Source organism: Rhinopithecus roxellana, chromosome 6, assembly GCF_007565055.1.
Source record: "Rhinopithecus roxellana isolate Shanxi Qingling chromosome 6, ASM756505v1, whole genome shotgun sequence".
Taxonomy (NCBI): Eukaryota; Metazoa; Chordata; class Mammalia; order Primates; family Cercopithecidae; genus Rhinopithecus; species Rhinopithecus roxellana.
The window spans coordinates 54,106,801-54,119,912 of NC_044554.1; the positions used below are offsets into that span (position 1 = coordinate 54,106,801).

A 13,112-nucleotide genomic window follows, 5' to 3' on the forward strand; every position below is an offset into this window, starting at 1 on the left:
ATCCCTTCCCTTCTCATGTCCCTCAAGGTCTAGACCTGTATACTGAATACACCTGCCTGTTGAGCATCTTATCTTGGGATGTCCATTGCAAACTCAACATAAATAATATTGGGGTTGTAGTTCCTCAAATCCTGTTTATTTTCTGTCATTCCCCACCTTGTCTTGCTTTTCTAGAAATCCAGTCTTCTCATTGCTGCCAGGATTTTTTCTAAAACACCTATCCTACAATATGGCCAGGTACTATTTTAGGTGGTAGGGATACACCAATGAACAAAACAAGGTTCCTGCTTTCATGAGCCTGAATTCTATAGTCAAATATATAAAACAATAGAGAAGAAAAATATCAGTGGTAAGTTCCACGCAGACTGGGGAACTACTTTTGATTTGAGAGGTCAGGAAAGGTTTTGCTGAAGAGAAGACATTAAAGCTCAGAGCTGAATGACACACCTTGAGTGGCATTCAGGAGACATCCACACTTCCCGGATGAAAATCCTTTAGTGACTTCCCAAAGTTCTCGGGATATAAGTCCATATTTCACAGCATGGCAGAGAAGGTCTTCTGGCATCTGGCCAATTGTCTTCCTCTCCAGCTTCTTTACATCACACGACATTAATGCATTTAATCCTCACAAGCACCTTGTAAAATAGCAGCTAAGCTGGCTGAGTTCTCTGATGGTCTGATTCATCTTTGTACTGTCACTGCGTTAGTAGTTGGCTCAACAAATGTTCATTAAACAAGCAAGGTGTTGGACAAAAAGCATGGATGCTTAAGGCAGGTCTAGACTGGCGCTCAACAAAAATAAGGTAATTCACATTTGCAATTTAAAATTTTCCTCGTAGCTACATTAGGAAAGTAGAAGCAACACATGAAGTTGTCATAATATTTTATTTATCCAAATATATCCAAAATATTATCAGTTTAACATGTGATTCATATAAAGTTAACGAGATATTTTACATTCTTTTTTTCATTCTCAGTCCTCAAAATCTAATGTGTGTATTTCACACTTACATCGCATCTCAATTCGGACTAGCCACTTTCCAATAAAGCTCAGCAGTCACGCGGGGTGGCTCACGCCTGTAATTCCTCCGCTCTGGGAGGCGGAGGCAGGTGGAGCGCTTCAGGAGTTCGAGACCAGCCTGGGCAACATGGGGAGACCCCCCGTTTCCACAAAACAAAACAAAAACCAAAAAAATTAGTGGTGTGAACCTTTGGTCCCAGCTACTCAGGAGGCTGAGGTGAGAGGATCGCTTGAGCCCAGGAGTTCCAGGTTGCAACAAACTATGATAGTGCCACTGCACTCCAGCATGGGCGATAAAGTGAGACCTTGTCTCCAAAAATAAAAATAAAAATAAAAATACAACAACAACAACAAATCCCACAAGTGCTCAGCAGCCACATGTGGCTAGTGGCCACCTCCCCAGAAGCAGCCCGGCCACCCACCACCTACCACTTTTTACCTATTTCGCCTTCTCCGCAGGCCTCCCTAGCACTACCAGTTGTCTTACTTCTTGGCGAGTCCTTTGTGACTCCCACTATACAAGTCCCTCAAGGCCAGGCCTCGCCCTGAACGGTGCCCGGGCAGAGCAGACGCTCCATCAACGCTGTCCCCGCCTGAGTCCGTGTCCAGGGGATCCGCAGGCACCGTACTCTGTTTCCACGCGCCGGGGCCGCCCCTCGCCCGGCCTCCCGCAGGCCCACCCCTCGCCAGGCCCAGGCCCATCCCCGGAATGTTCGCTGGAAATCGTGGACGTGACTGGGAGGAGCCTGCCCGCCCCGGCTCTCTCTCGGCGCCGCGCGCGCACAGGGTCCGCGCCAGCGACCATGGCGGAGCCCACGGTGTGCTCCTTCCTCACCAAGGTGCTGTGCGCCCACGGCGGCCGCATGTTCCTGCGGGACCTGCGCAGCCACGTGGAGCTGTCCGAGGCCAGGCTCCGGGACGTGCTGCAGCGCGCCGGGCCCGAGCGTTTCCTGCTGCAGGAGGTGGAGACCCAGGAGGGCCTCGGAGACGCGGAGGCCGAGGCGGCGGCCGGCGCGGTGGGCGGTGGCGGCACCTCCGCCTGGAGGGTTGTGGCCGTGTCCTCTGTGCGCCTCTGCGCCCGCTACCAGCGCGGCGAGTGCCAGGCCTGCGACCAGCTGCACTTCTGCCGCCGGCACATGCTGGGCAAGTGCCCCAACCGGGACTGCTGGTGAGAAGGCGACGGCGGGCGGGGACTGTGGGCGCTGGCCACGGGCCTGGCCGTCCGGCTGGAAGCGGGAGCGACGGGAAGGGGGCTTCGTCCCGGCCGGGCCGGGGCTGGGGACGCGGGGCTGGACAACCCCCTCCCGCAGGCCCTTCCCGGGGCGGCCTCCCCCGCGCTCCCAGCAGCTGGGCGGAAAGGCGCGAAGGTCTCCATGGAGACGTCTCTACCGCCCCCGCTAGAAAAGTTGCTGCCCCCGCCCCCCCCCCCCCCCAATCCTGCGCCGACGCGGCCGGGTTAAATCCGGAGTGGGACTTTAGAGTTCACTTACTCCGGTGATCTTTGGCGGGAGGTGGGGGGCAAGGGGCGTCTGAGGATCCCATGAGATACCTGGACCCTTTATTCGGAAATCGCCCGTTCCCCCATATCCACACACTTTTGCAGAAGCGGGTCTGCGCCCTCTAGGTTTAACAGCGCTGAGCCAGTCTCACCCCAGGAAACAGGGCTGGAGGGCTTGGGTGAGGCCCTGTGGTTCCTGACTGCCAGAGCTGGGGTTCGGGGCTGCCTCCTGCCCCCAGGCTGTGCTTCACATCCCCGAATTTTCCTTGGTTGTCTCTAGCCACACACATCGCCAAAGCAGTGCTGGGGATAGGGGCGCTTTCTTTTTGGTGGGCTGTGGGGGTGGGCAGCTGTTGCCAGGGGGAAGGCCAGGTGCAGTCGCCTACAGAACAGATGCACATCCTCAGGCGAGGTAGGAGGTGGGCGACCCTTGGCTTCAAAGCATTCCTACTGAAAATTCAAATGACCCTGGGAGAGGTGTTGCTTCAACCCAACTTTCTTATTTTCTTATCAGTGCTTTCTTATTTTCCATCAGTGCTTATTAGGCCATGTTTCATGAAAATCAGTGCTTATTAGGCCAGTTTCATGAAAATTATTCAACTTCACATGTATTAAATAAATTGAAAGCTGTTCAAGGCAAGGAAGTGGACAGACTGGTCCTTCTTCACCTGGGCATCTGACCGAGGGCTTTGTTCTTTTAGGTCTACCTGTACCCTTTCCCATGATATCCACACACCTGTCAACATGCAGGTGCTGAAAAATCATGGACTTTTTGGTCTCAATGAAGCCCAGCTTCGGATCCTGCTTTTGCAGAATGACCCTTGTCTTTTACCAGAGGTGAGTCACCAAGGAGTCACCCTCATGTCACATTTGTTACAAGTACTTTCCCCATTTACTTTTCTTTTGGCTTTAGATATTTTAATTGCTTTGAAGCAACATGATTCAGTTTCACATGCTTTAAAGGTACCCTTTATAATTGCTCTCATGGCAAAATAGTATGTTTGTTTGGGTTTAGCCATATACAAAGTAGTTTTAAAAACAAAATAGTACAAATTCCAAGAGAAAATTGGAACATCAATTAAGACCACCAATTAAAAGCAAGATTTTCTAGTCTAGCACAGTGATGCTGTCACAGACACCTCCACTTGGCCAGAAGAGGGATGGAAAGAAGGGAAGATGTTGAGAAAACAGAGGATAGTTCATCATTGTGGCCCGATTTTAACTCTAAGGCATTTCAGAGTCTAGAATGGAAGATAGCCACAAGACTAGAGGTAGGAGCTGGAGCCTTTGGTGCAGGTGGCAGAGGCCGCTCTCAAGGCAGGAGAATCTGTACCCCGAAGGCAGTCCTAGAGTTGATCTCAGGAACAAGGAGGTTTCTTCCTGACATGCGTAACCTGTTTCATTTCTTCGAGCACTGAAGCCAAGTCTGGTACGTCATGGTTTTGAGCCAGATGCATTCCAACCAACCATGTTGCCTGAAGTAGATCCAAGCAGTAGCTGAAGCAGGTTATTGGCAGGAAGGGTGAGGAGGGTGGCTGCAGCTATGAGGCTGGGTCCAGTCCTTCCTCTCTCAGAGAGGAGGTGTGGTGCTGCTGCTATTTGCCTTTTAATTTTATAGTACTTTTTGATTTATAGAAGTTTAGTATTTTTTTTTTTTTTTTTTTTTTTGAGATGGAGTCTCTCCCTGTCATGCAGACTGGAGTGCAGTGGCGATCTCCACTCACTGCAAGCTCCGCCTCCCGGGTTCACGCCATTCTCCTGCCTCAGCCTCCCGTGTAGCTGGGACTACAGGCGCCCGCCACCACGCCCGGCTAATTTTTTTGTATTTTTAGTAGAGACAGGGTTTCACCGTGTTAGCCAGGATGGTCTCGATCTCCTGACCTCGTGATCCGCCTGTCTCGGCCTCCCAAAGTGCTGGGATTACAGGCGTGAGCCACCGCGCCTGGCCAGAAGTTTAGTATTTTTATTTTGTCAAATCTATGGATTTTTTTTTTGGTGTGCTCTTTTTTGGGGTGTATCCTGGGCCTGGGCCCAGCCTCACCTTGTCATATTAGACTAAGTGTTTTGTGAGCAGCTGAGGGGTTGGTTGCACTTAAAACAGGAGCCTCCCCGCTGCCTCCACTGGTTCCCATCACCTGGGACTGGAAGTAGGTGACATATGGCACAAAACGTGACCATGTGGACAGCAGGGACCATGGAAAAACACAGTGCATGAGGCATGAATGGTGCCTCACATCTCTTGTATGAAATGCCTGATGATTGCTTTTACCACTCTCTCAATAAAAAAGACAGTAGACAAATAAGGTTCATGCTGGTGCATTAATGGACAAATTTCCAGAAAAATATAGCTCGTCAAAATGGGTTCAAGAAGAAATGGAAAGCCAAAATAGTCTCATAAAAATTTTTAAAATAAAAGCATTAAACACACATCAAAGCATTAGAGGGCTTGTACAAGAAAACATCAGACTTACATAGTTTTTTTTTTTTTGGAGACAGGGTCTTTCTCTGTCACACAGGCCAGAAGTACCTCGACTCACTGTTGCCTCTGCCTCCTGAGTTCAAGTGATCCTCCTACCTCAGCCTCCTGAATAGTTGGGACTATAGGCATGTGCCACCATGCCCAGCTAATTTTTGTACTTTTTGGTGGAGACAGCATTTCACCGTGTTGGCCAGGCTGGTCTTAAATGCCTGATGTCAAGTGATCCCCTCAGCCTCCCAAAGTACTGGGATTACAGGTGTGAGCCACTGTGCCTGGCCAGGCTTATGTAGTTTTACAGTTGAATTCTATCAAATTTTTGTCTGTATTGAAGTATAGTTGACAAAAATTTTATATTTACAGTGTATAATGTGATGTTTTAATATATTTACATTGTGAATTGATTGCAATGATTAAGCTCATTAGCATACCATTATTTCACATGGCTATTATTTTTTGGGTGTGGTAAGGACAGCAATTTTCAGGTATACAGTATGTTATTTTTTTTTTAATTTCTTTTCTTTTTTTTTTTTGAGATGGAGTCTCACTTTGTCATCCAGGCTGGAGTGCAGTGGCGCGATCTCGACTCACTGCAAGCTCCGCCTCCCAGGTTCACGCTGTTCTCCTGCCTCAACCTCCTGAGTAGCGGGACTACAGGTGCCCGTCACCATGCCCAGCTAATTTTTTGTATTTTTTTTAGTAGAGATGAGGTTTCACCATGTTAGCCAGGATGGTCTCGATGTCCTGACCTCGTGATCTGCCTGCCTCGGCCTCCCAGAGTGCTGGGATTACAGGTGTGAGCCACTGTGCCTGGTCATTACGTTATTATTAACTACAGTCACCGTGCTGTACAGTAGATTTCTGGAAATTCATCCTGTCTAATTGAAACTTTGCTCCCTTTGACTTACATATCCCTATTCTCCTTAATTCTAACAAATCTATAAGGAACAGGCTGTTCCAATATTTGAAGTAGGTCTAGGATCTATTTTTCATGATCTCCAATTCTTGAACCACTATCATACTAATTAGTTTATCTTTCATTTTTAAAGTTTATTTATTTACTCTTTTTGAGACATGGTCTCGCTGTGTTGTCCCAGCTGGAGTGCAGAGACAGGGTTTTGCCATGTTGCCCAGGCTGGTCATAGCTCACTGCAACCTCGACCCCCTGGACTCAAGCAATCCTCACATTTCAGCCTCTCTAGTAGCTGGGACTACAGATGTTCATCACCACACCCGGCTACTTTTTTTTTGTTTTGTTTTTTGAGACTGACTCCTGCTTTGTCATCTAGGCTGGAGTGCGTGGTGTGATCTTGGTTCACTGCAATCTCCAACTCCCTGGTTCAAGCGATTCTCCTGCCACAGCCCCCTGAGTAGCTGGGATTGCAGGCACTCGCCACCAAACCCAGCTAATTTTTTGTGTTTTGAGTAGAGATGGGGTTTGTCGTTTTGGCCAGGCTGGTCTTGAACTCCTGACCTCAAATGATCCGCCCACCTCGGCCTCCCAAAGTGCTGGGATAACAGTTGTGAGCCACAGTGCCCAGCCTCCAGATACTTGTTTTGTTTTGTTTTGTTTTTGTTTGTTTTGTAGATAGAGTCTCACTCTGTCACCCATACTGGAGTGCAGTGGCGTGATCTTAGCTCACTGCAACCTCCGCCTCCCAGGTTCAAGCAATTCTCGTGCCTCAGCCTCCTGAGTAGCTGGGACTACAAACATGTGCCACCATGCCTAGCTAATGTGTTGTGTTTTTAGTAGAGACAGGGTTTCGCCATGTTGCCCAGACTGGTCTGAAACTCCTGAGCTCAGGCAATCTGCCTGCCTCGGCCTTCCAAAGTGTTAGGATTATAGGTGTGAGCCGGTGTGCCCCGCCTACTTTTTAATTTTTTTTGTAGAGACAGGGGTCTTGCTGCGTTGCTTAGGCTGGTCTCGAACTCCTTGGCTGAAGCGGTTTGCCATCCTTGGTCTCCCAAACTGCTAGGAGTACAGCCATGAGCCACTGTGCCTGGCTGATTTTGTTTGCTTTTTTAATCAATTCATGTTTCCTTTTCCAGATAAGCTTTAGAATCACTTAAATTCCTTTTTTTTTTTTTTTTTTTTTTTTTTGAGACGGAGTCTCGCTCCGTCGCCGGGGCTGGAGTGCAGTGGCCGGATCTCAGCTCACTGCAAGCTCCGCCTCCCGGGTTTACGCCATTCTCCTGCCTCAGCCTCCCGTAGCTGGGACTACAGGCGCCTGCCACCTCGCCCGGCTAGTTTTTTGTATTTTTTAGTAGAGACGAGGTTTCACAGTGTTAGCCAGGATGGTCTCGATCTCCTGACCTCGTGATCCGCCCGTCTCGGCCTCCCAAAGTGCTGGGATTACAGGCTTGAGCCACCGCGCCCGGCTAGAATCACTTAAATTCCTAAAACTATTTTAAAGGAATTCTTTCAGAAGGGTAGGAGTTCCATTAAAGTTATGGATTTATTTTAGAAAATTGGCATCACAATTATAAATAGGATGCTATTTTGTTTTAAACCAGGCCATCTGTGTCTTGTAGGATTTCCCCTATTTTAGATTTGACTGATTACATTCCTGTAGTACTATTTAACATGTTCCTGTATCGGTCAAATTTTGGTCAGATTTAGGATTTATTTTACTTTATTTAATTAATTTATTTATTTTTGAAATGGAGTCTCGCTCTGTTGCCCAGGCTGGAGTGCAGTGGCACAGTCTTGGCTCAGTGCAACCTCCACCTCCCCAGTTCATGTGATTCTCCTGCCTCAGCCTCCTCAGTAGCTGGAATTACAGGTGTGTGCCACCATGCCCGGCTAATTTTTGTATTTTTAGTAGAGTTGGGGTTTCACCGTGTTGGCCAGGCTGGTCTTGAATTCCTGACCTCAGGTGATCCTTCTGCCTTGGCCTCCCAAAGTGCTGGGATTACAGGCGTCATCCGCCACGCCCGACCAGGGTTTATTTTATAGCAGGAATTTTTTTACATGTGGAACATTGTTAGGATGACTCACCATCCCATTTGCCTGGGACTGAGGGGTTTCTGGGGATGTCGGATGTTCATAGTAAAACCTGAACAGTTCTATTTCCTGTTGCATCACATCGGGAGGCATATAATGTCATCCTTGTGTGAGAGGCTAAGACTGATGTGTGGTTTCAGGGTCAACAGCCCGATCCCATCATTATAAAATTCCCCATCAGTGTGGTCTTGGTGTGTCTGGGATAGACCCAGTTTGTTTGAGTTGTCCTAGGATGATTATTAATAGTGCTCCCTTGCACCCTAAAAATGCCGTTGTCTGGATCATAAATTATATCTTTGTGCCACCCGTTGAAATTGGTTTCCCTGGAAGCAGAGCCTGAGATAGAGACCGAGGTGCATGTGATTTTTTTTGAGGGTGGGCTTTTCAGGAAAACCCAGTATGGGAGAGAGGGAAGCAGGGTCTAAGGAAGGAAAAGCTACAATCACATTAGGTCTGGCCTTGACTTGATTCATGGGGAGCTGTGGAACAAAGATCACACTGAGTCTAGTTTTGAGGCACTTCAGCATTTTTTTAGCTTTGTCTAAGTCATTCATTGGCTACAGGCCTTGGGGGCAGAGGGCAGGTCAGCTGAGAGTGTAAAGTAAGAGAGGGGCAACTGTGAGTCACCAGCAGCCAGTACCCACAGCAGCTGGAGTATGGTTAGCACCACTATGCTATCATCAGGCTTTCACCCCAAGACTTTAACAGCCACTGGTGATCAGAAGGAGTCATTTAGTCTTAGTTTAGCTACAGAAGCTATAGTTTATTGGCTTGAAAGATGGCGTGAAAACTAATATTGGCCGAGTGTGGTGGCTCACACCTGTAATCCCAGCACTGTGGGAGGCCGAGGCGGGCAGATCGCCTGAGGTGAGGAGATGGAGACCATCCTGGCCAACATGGTGAAACCCTGTCTCTACTAAAAATACAAAAATACCTGGCTGTGGTGGTGAACGCCTGTGGTCTCAGCTACTCAGGAGGCTGAGGCAGGAGAATCGCTTGAACCCAGGAGATGGAGGTTGCAGTGAGCCAAGATGGTGCCACTGCACTCCAGCCTGGGTGACAGAGCGAGACTCCATCTCCCAAAATAAATAAATAAATAAATGAAAACTGGTATTTCAGGTGTTGCCTCATTTCTGTACCAGGTCTGTTTGCTCTACAACAAAGGGGAAGCCCTCTATGGCTACTGCAACCTGAAGGATAAATGCAACAAGTTTCACGTGTGCAAATCCTTTGTCAAGGGAGAGTGCAAACTCCAGACCTGCAAACGGTCCCATCAGCTTATCCATGCTGCATCCTTGAAGCTGCTGCAGGACCAAGGACTGAATATTCCAAGTGTTGTTAATTTTCAGATAATCTCCACCTACAAGCATATGAAGCTGCACAAGATGCTTGAAAATACAGGTAGGAAAATTCAAGGAGGACAGAAGTATCAGAGATATAGTTTTGGGCTGCTTCACTGTAAAGAAGTAAGAACAGTGACATGAAAGTGAGTCCGGGGGCAAAGCAGTTCCTATGTTAATTTCAGCTTTGTTCTTGGGAAAATTTAGAACAGGCAACATTTTATTGTATAGAATGGTGATCCTAACCAAAGGAGGGAAGGGATGGAGCTTATCTTTAGCACTGTCACTGCCAGCTACTAGAATGTACCCAAGTGATTGAACAGTAGCTTGTTGGTAAATTGGATGTCAGGTTTTTTATTGAGAGGGAGTCTTGGTCTGTCACCCAGACTGGAGTGCAGTGGCACGATTGTGGCTCACTGCAACCTCTGCCTCCCGGGTTCAAGCGATTCTCCTGCCTCAGCCTCCCGAGTAGCTGGGACTACAGGCATGTGCCACCATGCCCAGCTAATTTTTGTGTTTTTAGTAGAGACAGGGTTTCACCATGTTGGCCAGGATGGTTTCAATCTCTTGACCTCATGATCCACCTGCCTCGGCCTCCCAAAGTGCTGGGATTATAGGCGTGAGCCACGCGCCCGGCCCAGTAGAACAGTTTTAATGGCGTGGTTAGGAAAAAGAGGAAGGAGATGGGCCAGTGACTGGAAAAGTAAGATTAATGTGGGGCCGGGTGCGGTGGCTGAAGCCTGTAATCCCAGCACTTTGGGAGGCCGAGATGGGCGGATCACGAGGTCAGGAGATCGAGACCATCCTGGCTAACCCGGTGAAACCCCGTCTCTACTAAAAATACAAAAAAAACTAGCCGGGCGAGATGGCGGGCGCCTGTAGTCCCAGCTACTCGGGAGGCTGAGGCAGGAGAATGGCGTGAACCTGGGAGGCGGAGGTTGCAGTGAGCTGAGAACCGGCCACTGCACTCCAGCCCGGACGACAGAGCGAGACTCCGTCTCCAAAAAAAAAAAAAAAAAAAAAAAAGATTAATGTAGGGATGGCTTTCTTTTCATAAATAGAATTTTGGCTTTGTTAATTTTTAAGTAATTTTAATGACATTATAGAACAATTTGGAAAATAGCAACTGGAAATGCAAATTGTATATGATTTTGCTCACTCTAATCTACTATACTTGTTACAATTTTATTATAGGCCCTTTAGTTCTGTTATATACAAACACGAATCCAGTTGTGCTCAAAGTACATGTTAATTTAATATCTTAAATTTCTACTCTATACAACATATTTTCTCATCTTGCTAGGAATATTGCATATTCCCATTATAAATATATTCCCATAGTCTTTCAGTAATTTTTGTTGTTTTTAGAGACAGGATCTTGCTCTGTTGCCTAGGCTGGAGTACAGTGGCGCAATCATGACTCACTGCAGCCTGGAACTCCTGGGCTCAAGTGATCTTTCTGCTCAGCCTCCCTAGTAGCTGGAACTATAGGCACATGCCACCATGTCCAGCTGTTTTGTTTTAAAGTTTTCTTTTGTAGGTACAAGGTTTTGCTGTTGACCAGGCTGGTTTTGAACTCCTGGGCTCAAGCAGTCCTCCAGCCCTGGCCTCCCAAAGTGTTGGGATTACAGGCGTGAGCCACTGCACCTGGCCTTTAGTAGTTTTTTAAAGTCTACAAAGTGTGGTTTGGTGTTATTTTAATTATAATGCATTCGGTTACTTATTCCGTTACATTTGCTGGTACCGGAAAATCAGTGGGTGGTAGTCTTAGGAGAATTGCTGTTGGGAAAAGTAAATCACCGAAGGTGGAGTTGCTAAACTTTCACCATGCTAAGCTTTTCATGTGTTGGGATGTTAGTGTCAGACGTAGTGAATGCGGGCAGGGAGGGCTCTGCATATACCAGTGTCGGGGCTGTTTAGGGAACCGTGAGTGGTGGCAGGTTGGCAGGTACCTTCTACCCTATGCTGTGTCTAGGGCTTGTCACTGTCTTCATCTGGTTTTGCTTGGTGAGTCTCTCCTGTGACACAATGACTTGCTGCTTGCTCTCTCTCTCTCTCTCTCTCTATTTTTTATACACACACACACACACACACACACACACACACACACATAATTTTTTAAAATCCAGAAGACATGAACTCTCCAAATCCAGGTTTTGGGAGTCTTGTCTGATGTCTGGTTAGCTGGGCCGTTGCTCCCAACATAAAATGAAACTTGGGGTATCGTAGGAAAACTTATCCCTTTCCTCTTTGTAGAGAATTCATCGCCTTCTACTGAGCATTCACAAGGCCTTCAGAAGCAAGGAGTGCACGCAGCTGGAGCCGCAGAAGCTGGTCCTCTGGCTTCTGTCCCCGCTCAGTCGGCTAAGAAGCCCTGCCCAGGTAAACCTTAAAGGGGGTCAGTGAACTAAGAAGAAGCTTGTCCAGCTTGGAAGATCTGAAAACAAGCCTTCTGTTTAGCTTTAATTTGTAACCATTCATTCATTTAATGATAGATTTGTAATGGTCATAATAACATCTACCTCACAGTGTGTTGTGAGAAGTAAAGAAGATGGAAAAGGAGAAAATGTCCTTTTGGAAGAATACAGTTGGGCATGGGTGGTTGGGGATGGGGTTGGACGTTGAGCAGGCAAAGAGAGGCTAAAATTGAGTGCAGATGGGGGCAGTCCAGGGCAAGTGCTGAAGATGGCAGCTTCTACCTGCAGCTCCTCGGTGCTTTCCTCAGGCTGGGTGGATGGAGTTCTGCTGACTTTTGTGGTCCACCATAGTTTTTCTGTCAGTGTATATTGTGGCAATCATAGAGTACTTTGCACACTTTTTTTTTTTTTTTACTTAATATTGTTTCATAAGCATCTTTCTATATTTGTTCACATCATACATAATCATGTTTTTGCACAGATACATTAATATCTCATAGTTTATTTAACTACTTGCCTTTTTCTAACAATTTTTTTTTGAGATGATCTTGCTCTGTTGTCCAGGCTGGAGTGCAGTGACGTGATCTCGGCTCACTGCAGCCTTGACTTCCTGAGCTCAGGTGATCCTCCCACCTCAGCCTCCTGAGTAGCTGAGACTACAGGTATGCACCACTACTGGCTAATGTTTTGTATTTTTTTTTGTAGAGAGGGTATTTTGCCATATTGTCCAGGCTATTATTGAACTCCTGGGCTCAAGCACTCTGCCTGCCTCAGCCTCCCAGGGTGCTAGGATTACAGGCGTGAGCCACTGCACCCAGCCTCTAACAAATTTTGAATATAACTCCTGTCTTAAAATCTGCAGAATATTGAATTTTTCCAGCTATTTTTTACTTTTGCTTAGCTTATAGATGCTAAAGGATACTGTCATTTGCATTTTTAAAAATATATGTATGAGTGAATAGTTTTCTGGTGTCTGCTTTCTGATTGTCCTTATTTTTTCATTTTACATTTGGCATTTTATTAACGGGGTCCTCATCTATGCTGATGTGGACAGCCTTTAATGAGGCTTCGCAATTTTCATGAAAGGATCTCAGCAATACTGTGTTTGGATGATACTCAATTTTTGTAGGTCCATCCTCAGCCAGTAGTACAGAGTATATAACCTTTGGGTTCTCTCCAGAGACTTCTACCACACTCTGTCTACTCTTTTTTTTTTTTTGAGACGGTTTCACTCTTGTTGCCCAGGCTGGAGTGCAATGGTGCAATCTCAGCTCACCATAACTTCCACCTCCTGGGTTCAAGCAATTCTCCTGCCTCAGCTTCCCAAGTAGCTGGGATTACAGGCATGTGCCACCA

At 47.2% G+C, this 13,112-nt stretch overlaps 1 protein-coding gene across 1 annotated transcript; it reads left to right on the forward strand.

The window, feature by feature from the left end:
• Positions 1–1,805: 1,805 nt before the first annotated feature.
• On the forward strand, positions 1,806–12,720 carry ZC3HAV1L (zinc finger CCCH-type containing, antiviral 1 like). The gene is made up of 5 exons (XM_010356302.2): positions 1,806–2,189; positions 3,221–3,356; positions 9,142–9,400; positions 11,596–11,721; positions 11,869–12,720. Exons 1-5 carry the CDS (start codon positions 1,825–1,827, stop codon positions 11,883–11,885), a joined length of 903 nt encoding a protein of 300 aa, XP_010354604.1. The 5' UTR covers positions 1,806–1,824; the 3' UTR covers positions 11,886–12,720.
• The last annotated feature ends 392 nt before the right edge of the window (positions 12,721–13,112 follow it).

What these genes read in the sequence shown, in the direction of transcription:
- ZC3HAV1L (XM_010356302.2), top strand. Translation starts at nt 1,825, where the DNA reads ATGGCGGAGCCCACGGTGTGCTCCTTCCTCACCAAGGTGCTGTGCGCC. An exon ending in TGCCCCAACCGGGACTGCTG is followed by an intron (nt 2,190 to 3,220) that starts GTGAGAAGGCGA and finishes TTGTTCTTTTAG; the next exon opens with GTCTACCTGTACCCTTTCCC. An exon ending in ACCCTTGTCTTTTACCAGAG is followed by an intron (nt 3,357 to 9,141) that starts GTGAGTCACCAA and finishes TTTCTGTACCAG; the next exon opens with GTCTGTTTGCTCTACAACAA.